Genomic DNA, 17,438 nt, shown 5'->3' on the forward strand with positions numbered 1-17,438 from the left:
TACCTCAAAATCCTTTTGTTTTGCTGTAGTTGTTCGAACTGAAATTCAAATTGTTAACATTTAAACTGCAATAATTTTTCTTTTTTGGGGATTATTCATTTCATCCTTTAACAGAACAGCCTATTAATTCAATTTTAACTGTACAGTGGAAAATCACAACAACAGCTCTTTATATTGTAAAGTGAGAAATAGAGAGAGAGCTCTAAGGCTACGTTCACGCTGCAGGTCTTAATGCTCAATTCTGATTTTTTTTGTCTGGTTGTTCACACGACAAATAAAATGTCGCTCTAGTGTGAACGGTTCACGGCCCGCATGCGCAAAAGAAGACATGCAACGCACTCTGTTTACGGAAGTAAAAATGGCGGCTACAGAGATTAATTAGAGAAAGAAGGACACTGAGAAAAAAAGAGAGCACGTGCTTTAACAATGGCCGCCATGCTTTCTCGTTTGTCTTCTCCAGAGCTGATAATCGGCGTCCGTCTTATGTCAGTGACTTAAAAGACGGATTTAATGCGACATGAACATTCACACAGCAGTCGCTTTCTAAGACATCAGATATGTCTCGGATTAAACCACACATGAAAGTGACCCAGGTCGGATTTGAAAATATCGGATTTGTGCTGTTCAAACTGTCATAGCATGATCGGATATGGGTCGCATAGGGTCAAAAAAGGTGCATTTGATGCGCTTTCGCCTGCAGTGTGAGCGTAGCCGAACAATCAAGTTAGTACTTGGTGACAGTGGAAAGAAAAAAATCTGTTTTAACAGGAAGAACGGGCTCAGGTAGGGGGACGCAAACTGGCCAGACCGGTGGGGGTTGAGACTCCAAGGATCGACAGCAAGTATTCAACGATATAGAAACTGTACTGTATTGCCTCTGTGAGCATGATTACACAGGTGTCTCGCTTTATCCTTCTACTGTATCACAGAGCTAAGAGCACAGGTAATTCACTACAGCTGAGGAAAAAAAATGCCAGCTGGCTCACTGCCAATCTAAAAATATACAGTGTTGACAGGATGTGACAGAGCGGAGACAAAGGTAAGCCTGAGCTGCATTGTTATCCTGGAATGGCCCGGGCTCTTTATAAAAACTGTACCAATGAGTAATGCAGTGGGTAAAAATAATTTACACGACTCTTCTGGTGTTCCCTTCATAATCTTTCGCTTTTAGCAATGACAGTTAAGTCTGTCTGTAAGTATCTGGGCAATCAAACACATTTTGTAATTTTGTTCAGTGAAGTTAAGACTTTCACCTTTAATTAAAGGGTTATGAAAAAAAAAAGCTTTGGATTAGTTGTTTAGGAATTGCAAGAATTCATATTTAGAGGCTCAAAAGTAAGCAGGTTATTGATGAGATGTTTCGTGCTCGGTTCTCTCATTATTTCATGAGCTGAAGCAGATGAAAGATACGGAGCTGATTCCAAGTGTTGGACTTGGAAGCTACTTGGTAGTTTTTCACTGAAACTCTCTGTAAAAATGGATTGACATAGAAATGAAGGAGCCCATCATCAGGCTGAAAAAAACAAAATGAGCCTATCAGAGAAGGACCGAGCAAAAACTTCTCAAGGAGGCAGGCATTTAACTTTCATAGGCTACAACTGAGAGATGCTTTCATGAATGGAAAAACACGCGACTTATCACAATATGCAAAACCACCATTTACACTTGACAAGAAGGCCATGGGTGACGTCCATGGTTCTAGGCTTCATCCAAGTACTAAAAACAATCTTTGTATTTTCAATCTCTAAAAATAGAGACTGTGTATTCAAATGACTGTAATTCCTAAACAGTTAATGCGATGCTTTTGTTAAACCCCTTTGATCTTAAGTTGAAAGTCTGCACAATCATACAAGGACTGGGATTCAAAGTCTACTGCAGTGCTGCACAAAGGCTACATTATAGAAGATGTGTAATTGTCCAAAAGTTAACAAAAACCTAACTGTACAAAGCAAAAACCACACTAATCTGCTGGAGGTAAGGCTACAAAGATCAAAATAACAGGTAAACAACAAATCATATCGGTGCCTACGAGAAAATAACTCTTTTGAAGATGAAAAAACGAAAATGATCCCTTTGTATGATCAAAGAGAAGAGGCCTTTTAACAGATGCAGTGACAATTCCACCTTCATACTCGTGACTCCAAAATCCTCCTCCTTAACAGAACATAGTGCTTTTAATGCAGAGGTTATATAACTACTAAGAGGACTTCATCTCTGGTTACTAAATATGAAAGAAGATGGAGATCATTTTGCCTTTCTGAGGACTGGGATCCTTTTTATTATTTTTATTGACTTTTATTTGGTTACAGTGTTTACCAGTTCTCCGGTTTTCACTATTCTTTAGATCAGGGAACTTTTGAGAGATACTGACCACTGCAGACTGGGAACACGTGAGCTGTGGTTTTGGAGATGCTCTGACCCAGTTGTCTAGCCATCATAATGTGGCTCTTGTCAAACTTAATTAAATCCTCGCACTTGTCCATTTTTCCTGCTTCTAACATCAACTTTGAGGACAAAATGTTCACTTGCTCCCTAATATGTCCCAGCTGCCAACAGGTGCCATGATGAACAGATAATCAGTGTTATCATGTCACAGGTTGTTATGCCTGATCATGTATATTCTAAGCATTAAAATCAAATCAAAACTCCCAGCAGCTACCAACACACTGCTTTAAAAAGTTTCTTTAGTGGTAGCGCTCACGACTCACTAAGAAGCAAATTAATTGCAAACTAATGGTTTAGTTTGTGCCTTCTATGCATAAAAGTCAAAGCTGTTGGTATCAGAGGTATCACACTAAGTGTTGCTTCATGAGATAAAAGAACGGACGCAGCAGCTCTGTGCAGAGCACCGTGTCACTTACAGACTGTGAATCCTTGCTGTTGTCTCGTGATCGGTTCTTTGCCAGCCTCTTTTTCTTCTTGTGAAGAGGACGTGACTCCAGGATCATCTCCTCCAGCTCGAAGGTGGGGTCGCAGTGCAGGCGACCTTTCTGTGTGAGCGAGATGCACGCGAGATAATTAGAAACAAACACAGGAGCAGCATCCATCGTAAATGGACCACAGAGTGCACGCGCTCTGAGCATCAACAGGGAACAGCACACATGAATGCACTGACATGCAAGCAGGAATATAAGGTGAGTGCACCGCAAAGACGCTGCATGCCAGCGTGCATTATTTAGTTGCCAAAAATGCTCATTATGATCAGCAAGCATGAAGGAGTGCTTCAGTCTGTGTGTGAGAGAGAGCGAGGTATGTGATGGCTTTACACTAACATTGGGAACAAATCCAGCCTCCATTTTCTTCTCATACACAGCGTCCCAGTTGACGTCAGAGAGGTAGGGAGCGGTCTGCATGTCAGACAGGCTGGAGAAACGATGCTCTGGGTTCACTGTCAGTAGCTGGAAAGAAAAGACGCACACACACTTCATCAACATCACTTTCTGAGTAGCAACATCACCTTCGCACCTTCTCTCCTCGCTCACAGCCAGGCTGATCTCCACGGGAGGTGAAATAAAACCCTTACATGAGTTGTTTTTTCCCTCCTTTCCTTTTTACCACCTGCCATCCCTTTTCATCTGCTATATCTTACTAATATGCTTGTATGTGTTGAACTCAATGATATGTTAAACCCGCAGGACTGTGAACCTTACATTGTTTTGGTAGAGGTGCTGCCTTGTGTGAACGCAAGAGTTAAAAAAAAGACTATAAATAAAGATTATTAGCTTTAATAAAAATGATCAAACCCAAGAGGCTGGAAGTCTTGCATTAATAAAAGGAACAGATAAAATGGATCATCTCTTCAAAGGGAAGAGAAAATGGGAGCGGATGTGAGGGTGAGCTTGAGCAACCATTCTCAATGTGACGAGCAGTTCATCTCACTTATCATTGGAGACCTATATTCGTTTTTTTTCTCTGCTTGTGACTTTAATAATATAAAGCAAAATTATTCACAGGGCTGTGCAAATTTCCAAAGTCCACAAAAAACAAGACAAAACAACTTTGCACTTTAACCAGTCCAGTTTCAGAACATTGTATTTGCACCACAACAGACCAGTACAGACATCAACCAAAGTGTGAGTGCTTTGTCTAAACCAGGGGTTTCCAAGTCCAGGACTCGAGGTGTCCTGCAGGTTTTAGACGTGATCCAGCACAGCTGATTTAAATGGCTAAATTACCTCCTCAACATGTCTTGAAGTTCTCCAGAGGTTTGGTTATGAACTAGTCATTTGATTCAGGTGTGTTGACCCAGGGTGAGATCTAAAACCTGCAGGACACCTGATCTTGAGGCCTGGAGTTGGACACCCCTGGTCTAAATCCTTATGAAAACTCCTGATGGAGATTGGATTTTTGATGCTTTCCATGGAAGATTTGGAAAATCGTTTAAGAGATATAGGATGTGATTTTTGGTCACTATTCTAAAGCCGGAAACTAGTAACTGTTTTTCAGTTACAACAGCACGAAAGCTAAAATATTTTTTTTTAATAAACACGTATTCCCATTGAGTGTCCCAGTAAACGATAGCGTGCCAGCCTGCACACTACCAGGGACCCTGTATCGGTTTCATTTTTGTGCCCCAACTATCTTAAACGTCTGCTGTCAAAACCTTTTGATCATGCATGTTTATCTAGCTAATAGCAATCGTTTGGCTTTCTGACATGCAGATACAGAAACCATGAAATCTGCTTTTTTGGTTTTGCGTTTTATCACTATACATTCTTATAATCTGTCTGTGTAGGTTTTCAGATCATGGTAGTGTGAGAGTCAAAGGCAGCTTCATTTCTTTTTGAAGAGCCCTCACCTCAAGTGGTTAAGACTATTCCTACAATCTTTCTTTCATTTATAAAAGTCTTTCATTTATAAAACGTCTGGTACTGACTCTTGGCTGGTGTCATTTTTTAGATTGGATGGTTGAAGCCTGAAGAAACACAATAAAGAGATATTGGCAATTTAACAGTTTATTCTTTTAACAAACAGGGGCTTGGATGGCTGGTCTCCAGCCTGGTCACACACTGCTATGTGATGACATCCTATTCTTCATTTGTCACAAATCAGCCAATGTGGTTGTGTTAGTCACTCTGGCACAAGCAGCACATCCAAACTGATCCCAGTGGGGTTGAGGTCAGGACTGCAGGCAGGTCATTCCATCCTAGTCAATGATAAGCCTCGATCTGCGGAGAGTGTCGTCATCTTGGAGGATAGAGTTCGGTCCCAGACTGTGGAGATATGGGATTGCCACTGGCTGCAGAATCTCATCTTGGAGACATCTCTGCATTGAGATTGTCTATAATAATGACAAGTCGCATTTTTCCAGTGAGGGAGACGCCACCCACACCGCCACCGCACTGTCTCCACACTGTTACCTTATTGGTGCAGCAATCAACACTGCAACATTTTGACCGTACAACCCAACAGGTGTGGGAAAACTCCCGACTCATCGATGAACAGGACCAATCAGGCCCCTGACTGTCAGCACCTGGGGTACCAGGAGCTCTAAAGAAGAGCCAACAGCAGAAAAAGCTGTTTGGCACTAGCAAGAGAAGGTTTGGCAAGTTTTTCATGGGCGCAACCCACATACTCAACTCTGCTGCTCAATCTACAAATGTGGTATTATTTATGGGGAAACAAACAAATTGACCAAAACATAATTTTTCTTCCTTCTCTGTAGAAAACTAATAATTATGTTGCCACTACATTTGAACAGGAGGACGAATGCAGCTTTACTAATAAATCCACCAACAGGAGGAATTGTTAATCAAATCTGACTCCAATCAGGTTGAATCAGAATTGTTGCACTGATCAGAACAGATGGACACCACACATGAATGGAGTCGCACAGTCCAGGGAGAAAAGAAGAGCTGGTGCTGATACAGTTGTGTTTTTAAATGGAATGCCATGTGCTTCATTTTTCACCTCGGGGGTAAAACGCTGGAGATGACAATGGGATGTGGTTTTTGTTGTTGTGTTAGCTCGCTTCCTGCGCTTTATTTTCTTCTTCTTTTGGTCACAGGCTGATTCAGTTTTCTCCTGCAGGGCCAGTTAGCTCAGTCTCGGTGGAGTCCAGACACGGTAATCGATCAGCAGCAGAGCGGAAGAGACCGTCGCTCCGTCCAGAACACTCAGTCATTCAGACGCAGAGCACATGCACGCACTCCTCCTCTGCACTTACACTCTGCCAAAGAGTATCCTCCTGAACAAGCCACAGTTTTCCTTCCCCACTCAAAAATCTTGTCTTCAAATAACTACAGAAATATCACCAGAGGGGAGGAGAGGACTAGTTTCCAGAACAGTTTTGCTTGCTTAGATGACAGCACGCTGATGCAAAGCAGAATAAGGTGGGTTTTTATTGCAAGGAAAGTTTGGAGCAGAATTATTAACATTTGATCCAGAGCGAGTTATCTCATCCAACTGGCACACTTTCGCTTTTAAGAAAACATTTTCAGTCTCAATATTAGACTAAAACACTCGTTATGATAAGTTAGCACACAAAGATACACATGCACTGTTTCGTCTCTCACCCACACGCTCAGTTTCTGTGCTTTCATCCCATCTGTCATTTTCTTTCTCCATCCCTTCTTTGCCCTCGGGGTCTCGGATCATCCCCCCTCCCCACAGCACTCACGCACACACAGAATACCTGCACCATCAGTTCCACTGGCTCCGCTGACTTTTTTTTTTTACCTCTACATCCTGCTCCTCTTTCTTAGGAAGACCATCTGCACTCAGGCAACATGGGTCAGAGTTAATCTGCCTTCACTTAATTAAAAACTGTAACTTTAGTTTCCTGGGACTGGCATTCACATTCCTAACCTTTCCATTTATCAGTTAGCTCATATACATTTTATTAAAATGTCCAAACCGAATGTTTATAGCTTCTCTCCTAAACCTTGGACGAAAGCGATGCATACTGACATAGTGAAAGAGATGTTGGCACAAACACCAGCTGGTAAAGAAGACGTGAACCTGATTAAAGACAAGCCATAAAATTAAGATTACAAGTTTTTGCCAGCAAGGCGAAGGCCTGAGCCAACTAAAAACACTGCTCTTTGCTAATAATGAGAGATAATGGACTGCTTGCTGAGAGCGATCAGTGAGCTTTGTCGTTCTGAGCGTCAGAATAGAGCTCATCGCTAAGCCTGTTCATACATATTTGACAATTTGGATATTTGTTTACTGGGTAGATATTTGCTTTTCAGTTTTAGCAATTGGATATTTATTTTATTGTAAATGTAGAAATTATGCATCTCAGCTTGTCCATCTCACACCCCTCTCACTCACGGCGCTGTCCCTATCCGGTTGTTCAGTCTGACGTCACTAGCCGTGTCTGGGCCTAAACTCCGCTGCAGGTCCATATATCAAACGATCACTATGGCATTACTGAGAGTTGAAAAACTGTCTAAAGTCTTTCATCTTTAATAAAATGATCAGTGTTCTGCTCTACCAGGTGTAACAATTGAGTTTAACATCCAGGCATCCATGAAAACAGAATTTATGACATTTAACGGAGTTAGAAGTTAGCAGGGAGTTAGCTCGCTAGCTTCTATCTAAATACAATATAGCATGTCCTGACTGCGGGGTTTTGGAAACAAATTAAAACATACACCTCTGTTATCACTTCCAACATAAATGAAGACAGAAAACTAAAAAGCAGTGACGTTTGTAGGGTTACTGAAGTTTGGCTAGCTGGTATATAATGATGTGCTACGTGACCGCTAGCGACACAGCTATGTTAGCTTAATATAAACAAGCTAACTTTTTTTCCACTCGATAAAAGTTATCGTGAGTGTTCTCGGTGGTCAGGAACAAATGTAATCACATGGCAGGATGCTGTAAAAGGACCAAACTTCAGCCAGGAGAACAACTGAGATAATCCATCCACAATACGAGGTTAGTCATTCATATACTGCTGCATGGGCTGGGCTGTAGTTACATCCTAAGGTTTAAAAACTGAGCTTAAATAAATGATTAGTGGTAATAAAAGCCGAGGGAGGTCAACAGTGATCACTGACTGTTTTAGGAGCTTTTTGAGATCAAATAGAAGAAAATACAAAACATTAAACATGTTAACAACACAAAAGCCATATTAAACGCAGACTACTTTAGGCCCGGAAGTAGGATTCGTCGTGTCATCACTGAACAACCGGATTCAGTTCACCTCACTGGTTGCTAACTTGGCAACTTTGTATCTAAATTTAGTTACTTTTTATACTCCTTCTTTAAACTAAAAAGGCAGAGGGAAATAAATCTGTAGACAGTATCTGTCTCCGAGCTGTGCACACTGGGTGACAGAGTAATAGAAGAAAGAAAGGTGCTTTCTGTGAAGAGGGTCATATTACATCACGGATAAGCAGTTGTTCCTATGATACCTTTTTCAAATTTTCTTGCACTAGCTGCATAGTAGGATGGTGCTGTGTGTTACAGTTACACTGTGGAAAACAACAGTGAAACAGTGAAATACAACCAAACGTTAGCGCGACCGTGTGCAACGAACATGCGAACTCGCTGCTTTTGAAATGGTTGCTTCAAAGACGAATCAGCGACCACTAGCAGTGAGCTCGCCGTCTTCAAGGCGACAGCAATAACATGGACTCAGTCAAGTTACATACAATCCTTTTGTGATAATACAGAATTAGCAGTGATAAATCGATGTTACTGACTATGTATATAGAAATTCACATTAACTAATTTGATTTTCAGAGTCCAGACAGATCCTTGCAGATCTAGTAGTTGCTGCTGGACGGAAATTTAACTGAAAGATGACAGACGTTCAGCTTGAGTCCCTTATTCCAGCGGTCCCCAAACCCTATTTCAAAGAAATATTTACGCGTCACCATAGCGACCAGAGACCATTAAGGGGCAGAGAGGAGGGCGTTACTCTCAATGTTGTTGGCACATTATAGGAGGACGTGTTACAAAATAACACAAATTTTTTGGACATCAAACTGGTCCGTGGTGCAAAAAAGGATGGGGACCGCTGACTGAAGTGTAAGTGTAAGTTAATAATGCCCCATCGTCCTCCACTCACCTTCCTCAATAGTGAAACCAGATCCTTGGGCCAGGTTGGGCTGTACTGGACACTGACGGTACTGAAGAGCTGAATCAGCGATTCCACGGAGTTACTGGCGTGGATGTCATACGGCCTCTAGCAGAGAGACAAGGTGACAAAAGGAGGAAAAGCAGCAAGTTGAGGAAGAGAAAGACGAGCGAATGAATGGAGGCGAGCTCGTTCTTGCAGCCCGATAACATAAAAACTGCAATTTCAATGTCTCACCCATCCGCGCAGCACTTCGAAGACCGTCACCCCTAGTGACCACCAGTCTACTTCAAAGGCGTAGCCCGTCCCTCCACTCACAAAAGACTGGAAGATCTCTGGGGCTGAAAGCACAGCAGAGAGACACTGAAGAAAAAGCTTGTATAATGACAGCCTGTGCATGGAGCATTCCTTTGCAAAAATGTCATAAGAAAAGCACATTTTTCCTCGGCAATCGCATTATACAATAGTGGAACATTTGCCTCCCATTTTCACAAATCAACAGGATGTTTAATTTCTTTGATATCATTCACACACGCCTGTTTAGTGATAATGAGAGCGTAAAAATGTATTCAGAAATTGAAGGAACAGCGTCTGGCACCTTCTAGCAAATAGTTCTAGGAGCTTTAACTAACCGAGACAGTTAAATGGTACAACTGAGCATTTAAAATTACAAAGAAAAGAATAACTTAATTACGCTAGGCCCCCTTTTCTCGTAGCTTTCTTTTTCATGCACAGTATAAATGTTTAGTTACCCATGTAGGGCTTGGTTCCAGCTAAGGCCGTGGCTCGCTCTCCGTCTTTTATTATTGTTGCTATGTTGAAGTCCGTCAGGTGAGCGTGACCTGAGGAAACACGAAAATCCATCAACATTTTCTAAATAAACATCTGCGCTCACATCAAAAGGAAACATTTTCACATGTGACAAGAGAAGGAAACAAATGAGGACACAACGTTCCCTTTCAGTAAGCTGGAATGTGATATGCAAGGACAAAGTGTCCTCATTATTTTGTGTGTCAGTCCGATGTCCCCGACTCCTCTGACCTTCTTGGGGTCGTTTCTGGGGTGTCGTACTCGTCGCAGCGGATTGGGAACGTCACTGCCGTCTCTAAGGGTTATTTATTGTACAATTTCTGTTTTCCCCTGATGATCAAGCACTTTTCAGAATCCCTCCGTCAGCTTAAGCTGATAGAAGGATTTTGAGAAACACAAATGCACGACAGACATATTTATTGTATAGCTAGGAGGAGAAGTACAAAACACAGACGCACACACACAGGGAGGTACAGACAGCATTAGAATCACATGCAGTCGAAAAAAGAAACACAGCTTAAAGTCATCCAATGTGATAAGATAGTTAGGCTTTAAAGCTGCTGAATCCACTCCATCGATACGACACAGTCCTAACATTGCAGCTTTTAAATGACATGGAAATAGGAGGACCTGAGGAAACTGAATGTGTGCATATAGCAGGAATACATATAGTATAATCAGAATAAAACTCATTAAGAGCCATATGACAAAATATAACAGGTATCTGACAATAAATAAATAAATAAACAATGCACAAAGAATACTGTGATATGCCCTTCAGACAGGTCTGTGGTCTAAATGTGCTCTTATACAACTACGATACATACTGAAGGCCTAAAAGTCCTGTTTTGTTTTACATCCTGTCTTATAAACAGAGCAAACTGTTCACACCCTTACCTTGTTCATCCAATAGGATATTGTCTGGCTTGACATCTCTAAAAAAGACAAAGAATACGTACACATTAAAACATGTTGATGCAAATATCAGTAGAGGATATTACTTGCATTTTAATAGCACATCACTGAGTTTCTGCTGTGTACAGGTAAACTGACCTACAGCTTTCTAAACCCCTATGGATAACATCACATAGACCTTCGGAGCATGTGGGTTATCGATGCCGCCTTTAAGCGTCTCCATTTGGATTTCTGTGGAAATGAAATGGAACCACTAGAGATTGGAAACATCTCCGCATGTGGCTCTGGGGCTGCAGATTTGGGACCTCTGATCTAAGCTATCCAATGGCACCGCAGCTTCAATTTAAACAGCCTCTTATTTATTCCTGGCTGATACAAAGATGCTGATGTGATCATAGTTGCAATCATCAAGCAAGTCTGAAGTTATCTAATGATTCTGTGAGCAGTTCAGGAAGTTTGAAAGATTTCCTACTATAAATGTTGGAAGGAATTAATCAGGGATAAATTAGCTGGAAAAACTCCATGATATAAGCTTGGCATGCGTCTCTTGCACAACTTGAGAATTTGAAAACAGCCTCACTCATACATCTCTCTTAAAAAAGAGAGTCTATTTCATTGTGGCCCTGGTGGTAGCTATTCTAGTCTAAAAAGACCTGTAATCATGCCAGCTCCAGTCATGTGCTGGATTTTATACAGCCTGAAATCAGAACTGAGAGGACACCCAGTAGACCCAGCTCCCCTTTAGACCATTTTACTATAAGTAAGGTAATTATGGACTCCTCCCCATCCGAATATGGCCGAAAACATTTGCCAACCCTGGCGTCATTAACAAAAACAAAAACTGCAGTGTTCATGCTAGAGTTGTTAAAATGTGCGTTTCAAAATGTGCTTTATAAGTTGTTGTTATTAGTAAAAGTGTTCGTGAGTTTAAGCATTTGCTAACTGTCTAATCTGCTCCCATAACAGCACCTCCCATCATCATAGTTTGTGGTCAAGTGGGAAAGACCAGGATTGGACGTGTACAGTATGTGTAGATGCTAAAGCGTGTGGGAGGTGTTTTGAAGGCTGATGCATGTGTGAATTACATGTTTGAACAACATGATTTGGACATCTGTGTCAACAAGCAGAAAATTCCTTCATTCCCTGCATTTCGGAGCGCGTGAGAGCACACTCATAACTGATCCCCGGGAGAGGTTTGTCCAGAGGGACTAACAGGTCTGTCTGCACATGCTTATTACACTGAGCACCCAAGCCCTGGACATATCCAGGAGCGCGCGCACACACACACACACACACACACACACACACACACACACACACACACACACACACACACACACACACACACACACACACACAGCTTGACATTTTCCAGCCCTTCAAACACTCCACGGGCAATTAACAGAGCGCGCACAGCTTATTTAATTATGCCGTACATCATGCTGGTGTGGAGAATACATGCGGTCTACAGAGAGCATCTACATACCCCACAGGACACGTGTGTTCACGGTGACTGTGCGACTGACGTGAATATCTGCTAAAACTCGTAGAGGGGAGCGGAGGTGGTGGTGCTGCAGACTGATCCAGCAGAACAAAGCAGGAGGGAAAAGCATGCATGTTCACAGGAGGAATCCCTGCACCAGTGCCAGCTACAGCATCGTGCCACGCTGTTTGAAGTACGGAATTCACTTAATGTATTTTGCAGCAATCACAGAGACATCAGTCTAACATGAAGCTGCATGCCAAGTGATTTCTTATTTTGAACAGGAACAAAGCAATCCAGCGTGAGGTGATCTAACTTGCAGAGTGGATAAAAAAGGAGAGAAGAGAGAGAAGGGATTCTCCAATTCTACTTCCTTTCTTCTCACAGGACTAATTTTACCTCCTTGGGCATGGTGGCAGCTGACTGTTGCTAGGAGACCAGAGACCCCCCCCCCCTCTTTTTTTTTTCTTCAGTTGGTGCAACAAAATAATTGTAGAGTATTCTCCTGTCAAAAACTTCCAGGGTAGAAGAAACCTGTTGTGCTGGAGGAGGGCACTGATACAAAGGCACTAGATTACGGCACACACACTTGAATCAATGGCAGAAAACATGACGTTAAGAAGAGGACGAACAAAACACTGAAGCATTTTTTAGCTGCTATTTATAGCCACTTAAAATGTATGTGATGAAGATGCTTTGCCAACTATACAATGAGGGGAAAAACTCTGGCTTCACTTTCAGAAAACACTTGCCATCTCCGTGAGGCTGCCAGCAGAAGTGTAATGATGCATATCTACTGCAGACAGCCATGTCTGAGAACCTGAAGAGAGCCACAGATACATATCAAAGAAGCCGTACGCATACAGGAAGAGAATAGCACCGTCTCGCTTCACTTCGGCACATGCCCAGAAACTGTTTTCTGAATATTTGCTGAGGAATGACAAAACACAGCTTGAGGGGTTACCTAGTCACTCGGAGCATTGAATATCTACTAGCAACTAAGTGATAGGTGTCAAGCAAATCCTAAACAAGGCTTTACTGCTATAAGGTAACCTGCAGAGACCAGAGAAAGCCGCATCAAACGTCATCTTGTCAGTCTGAAACTTTTGACCCACTAGTTTTGTGTGCATCACAATGTATTAAAAATGAACTTTAGATTGCACGAGCAGGAGTTTTAAGCTCAGGCTCCGGCTTTAGCTGTATTGCACAGACCTGAAGGTGACAAACCTCTTTAGCTCTTAGTGAAAAAAAGCAAATTCAATAGCAAGTCAAACTATTCTTTTCCTTCCATATTCTTTTATGTTATTGTTAATTCTGCTCCTTAAAGGTGTTTTTATTTTTTATCACGATGCCAAATATGATGTATGCTTCAGTGTATCAGTGCATTTCAGCATTCAGACGCCTCACATTAATGCGCTACCTTTACTTTAAACCAAATCTTAGCACTAAAATGTTTATCATCTATGATTTGGGGGAATTGCTTTTTGTCCCCAAAAGGGAGGCAGGTCTGTACAGTGTGACTATATACACAGATTTATGTCCCCACAACATAAATAACACACACACACAAACATGCATATGGACACACACAGTTGCTGGAAGAAGACATGCAGCCCACATAAGGTTTTGAATAAGGTTCAAACAGTTTTTCAGCCATCTGTGGCTCTAAATCTGCAGCCTGCAGGGATGCATCTCTTTCACTGACTGGACTGCACGCACGCTTACAGCTGCGCTCAGCATATCTGGACAAAGAGCTGTGTTTACTGAGTCCACTGTGGATGAAGGATGGGGACAATCCTTAGGTGTGCAAAGTAAATAAAAACAGCGACTTCAGCGCCTTAAAAAAGGTTATAATCTGAGCTCACACCAAGAATCATGAGAAACTGAATATAAGATATATATTTGCTTGTGTATGGCTCATTTATGCTTGTTGTGTAGAATGTAAACTATGGTGTTTCACAAAAAAATAACAGAAAATGGCAACTTTAAAATGAGAGAAAAGACAGAGACTGCATCTGTGATATCAGCTGTCCATTTCTTTGGTTTTGGAGACCAGACATCACAGTCGCAGAGTAACTCTCACTGAAAATAAGAAATCACACCATACTCCTGTTGCAGGGACACATAAAGCGGGCCTGGTTTAAAGCACAACCAGCTTTACTGCCCTTCTGGACACTAATGCTGAACATAACTTACAAAAAAAGCACTCCACAGAATTTTAAACTAGCCATCAAAACTATAATATAACTATATCTGACAACAGAACTGGACTTTTGAAAGCTTTCAAACTGAGGCACTGACTAAGTAGCTCTCACAGTAAAAGCTAGCTTGGACCACGGCTTTAAATCTAAATCTAAGTATATAAATGTACGCCATTCACTTTGTTTTAAGCCTTTCAGTCTAACGTGAAGGGTCTGGGTGGAAAATAAGGGGTTCAAAGCTCCGTATGACTCCACTTTATATCTCAGTCATAAAAGTAACGACTGAAATTTTAAATTTGATTTCTTTAACAAATGGGGGGCCAGGGTAATACAGCATAAAGTGGTTTTGAGTAACCTTGCTGCTACTGTTTGCACCAACTGTAAATGGGCGGCTGCTGTATCAATATGTTATATGTTATTAAATTTTAATTTCTCTTACAGGCCTCTGATAAAGTCAAAGCTGCACTAGGCTAAAACATAAAACAAAGTATTGCAGAATTTGAAGATGGACATCCTGCAGCTCTTCACTGCTCCAGGCCTCTTATAACTTCAGGGGGATTTTTAACACATTCTTTTACATTAAAATGATCTTCTTTTATTGCAATACTAAATTCTACTTTGTGCATTGAATATTTCTCTCTTTGTATTGCTTAAAAACTCTCCAGATCTAGTCTGAAAAGAGCTGTGATGGTCAAAGGCTGCTTAATGGATTAGATTTTCTGAAGCCTGAAAACAGACCAGGGGATGTAGAGGAGTCTGGTTTCCCCTCAGACCACTTAAACTGCAACATGCTGAAAGCAATAATAGATTTTGTTTTTTGTTGGACCACAAAACCCTGTTTCCAATCTGTGCTAAAGGGCAACATATATTCTCGGCCATACTGTGGCCATGAATATATAAATACATCAGATCTTGTGCAAAGGTGCTTTTTGTTGTAAGGTAAAGACACGACAATAATACAGAGAAAACTCCAACAATCAGACGACCCCCTATGAGTAATTACTTGGTGACAGTGGGAAAGAAAAACTCCCTTTTAACAGGAAGAGCCCTCCCTGAACCAGGGACAGGGAATACGATTCAAAACCGTAAGATCCAAGTGGAAGGAGATGAGGAAGATAAATGTTGGGTCAAAAATATCCATCCTCAAACAAATGAGTCACATTTAAAACCTGGAGATCAACATATAATGCAAAGAAAGGGGCTGTGACTTTTTATGTTTAACCTTTCAGAGCAGAAAACAACACTCACTGGTGTTTAAGAGCGATGTGAGGCTCGACTCCTCACATTCAAAAATAACTGGAAATACTGCTGCAACGTGCAGAAGCACAACACAATGAAACAAAACCTCTTGAATACTGAAAGTTACAGACACAACCTTGAGCTGATCTTCGGTGTTTTTTTCCCCACACAGGGGAAATTCTAGTTCGCTGTATCCAGTTAAGCTACGTGTTCTCGCTGGCTGGCCCTGCAGCATCTAATGTATTTGGAAAGCATTGCAAACGCGTCTTATGGGTGTATTTGGGAGTTTAATGCGTCTGTCTCTCTCGGGTAAACACGCTGTGAATCAAAACCCAGAAGGCATGACATCCAATGTCACGCTGGAAATGAAATGTTTTTATTTTCTTCAAGGCAAAAACTGGAGTGTCTGGGACACTGGTCAATTTATTCTTCTTTCAGTTCAGAGGACAAAAAAAGTCGCATACAATAGTAAACAGCAGTATATAAAATATAGTCATAAGCATTTTTACAATGTCATATTTTTGTACCTTTGTACACCACCACAGTGGATTATACATCAAACAATAACGATGTGATTGAAGTGCAGACTTTCTGCTTTTATTCAAGGGTTTTAAAAAAGGCACCAAACTAACTGTTTAGGAATTACAGCTGTTTTTATACACAGTCTCCCGTTTGTTTGTGGTTTCTGCCTGGTGCTGTGCTTTACAGCAGAGAGTGACTTTATATTGTGGGTCACATACAGCCCACTATGACCTAAAACTGGTGGGACCAGTGAAACTCCCCTTTCTGTCAGTGTAAAGTTTAGCTACACATTTATCCCCTGAGACATCTTATTATTCAATTTAATTTAATTCAATTTTATTTATATAGCACAAATGACCCAACAGTAGTCACATTAAATCCCTTTATATTAAAACATATAATATAAAGTAATATAAGAAATCAAAGGCCATTTTTAAGAAATGTTCCTGTAATAATTGAATGAAATCTGTCAGAACGACTCTTTGGGCTCAAATTGTAAGAATTTTAAAGTTATTTATTTTCCACTGTGGGAAAAAATAAATGAAAAAAGCAGAAATAATAGATGGGGAAAAGAGGATTTTTTTCCCCACACTGTCATTTAATTGTTTATCTATTACTTATCTACTTTGGTGTAGCATGAATGGCCATCTTTATCAGTTGGAAAAGCTGTAACACTCATGAAAATACAGTTAAAAACTCTGCCCCATTTCACATTTTCCAAAGCTGTCCAGTGCGAGTCCTCACTGGGCCAATTCTGGCCCCCAGGTCTTATGTTTGACACCTTTGCTCTATAGCAGAGGTGGAGAAGCCCAGGCCTGGTGTCCTGCAGGTTTTAGATCTCACCCTGGATCAACACACCTGAATCAAATGACTAGTTCATCACCAGGCCTCTGAGAACAAGACATGTTGAGGAGGTAGTTTAGCCATTTAAATCAGCTGTGTTGGATCAAGGACACATCTAAAACCTGCAGGACACCGGCCCCTGAGGCCAGGAGTTCCTCACCCCTGCTCTATAGGGTTGGGATCAGGTGACTGACTTGGCCAGTGAATAATATCCAATTTCTTTGCCTCAAGAAACTCTTGGATTGCTTTTGCGGTATGCTTTGGGTCACCATCCATTTACACTGTGAAGCATCGTCCAGCCGTGCTGCTTCTATCAGCAGTCACATTATCAATAAACATTAGTGAGCAGGTTGCACAGGCAGGCATACACGCCAGTGGAACAACACTGACTCCA

The 17,438-nt window shown here is 41.4% G+C and overlaps 1 protein-coding gene across 2 annotated transcripts in view; it reads right to left on the minus strand.

The window, feature by feature from the left end:
- stk32c (serine/threonine kinase 32C) overlaps window positions 1-17,438 on the minus strand; it is a 106,133-nt gene that overhangs the window by 9,083 nt on the left and 79,612 nt on the right. For both annotated transcript variants that reach the window (XM_086258374.1, XM_086258373.1), the window contains 6 exons: window positions 10,739-10,776; window positions 9,784-9,873; window positions 9,269-9,372; window positions 9,023-9,139; window positions 3,273-3,398; window positions 2,862-2,990 (listed from right to left, as the gene is read on the minus strand). In XM_086258374.1, coding sequence (XP_086114500.1) covers window positions 2,862-2,990; window positions 3,273-3,398; window positions 9,023-9,139; window positions 9,269-9,372; window positions 9,784-9,873; window positions 10,739-10,776 — 604 coding nt within the window. The remainder of the gene's footprint in view (window positions 1-2,861; window positions 2,991-3,272; window positions 3,399-9,022; window positions 9,140-9,268; window positions 9,373-9,783; window positions 9,874-10,738; window positions 10,777-17,438) is intronic.

Source organism: Aulonocara sp. 'chitande type north' Nkhata Bay, linkage group LG13, assembly GCF_057382095.1.
Source record: "Aulonocara sp. 'chitande type north' Nkhata Bay isolate Kocher_YH1m ecotype deep benthic linkage group LG13, A_spYH_male_GT1.1, whole genome shotgun sequence".
Taxonomy (NCBI): domain Eukaryota; kingdom Metazoa; phylum Chordata; class Actinopteri; order Cichliformes; family Cichlidae; genus Aulonocara; species Aulonocara sp. 'chitande type north' Nkhata Bay.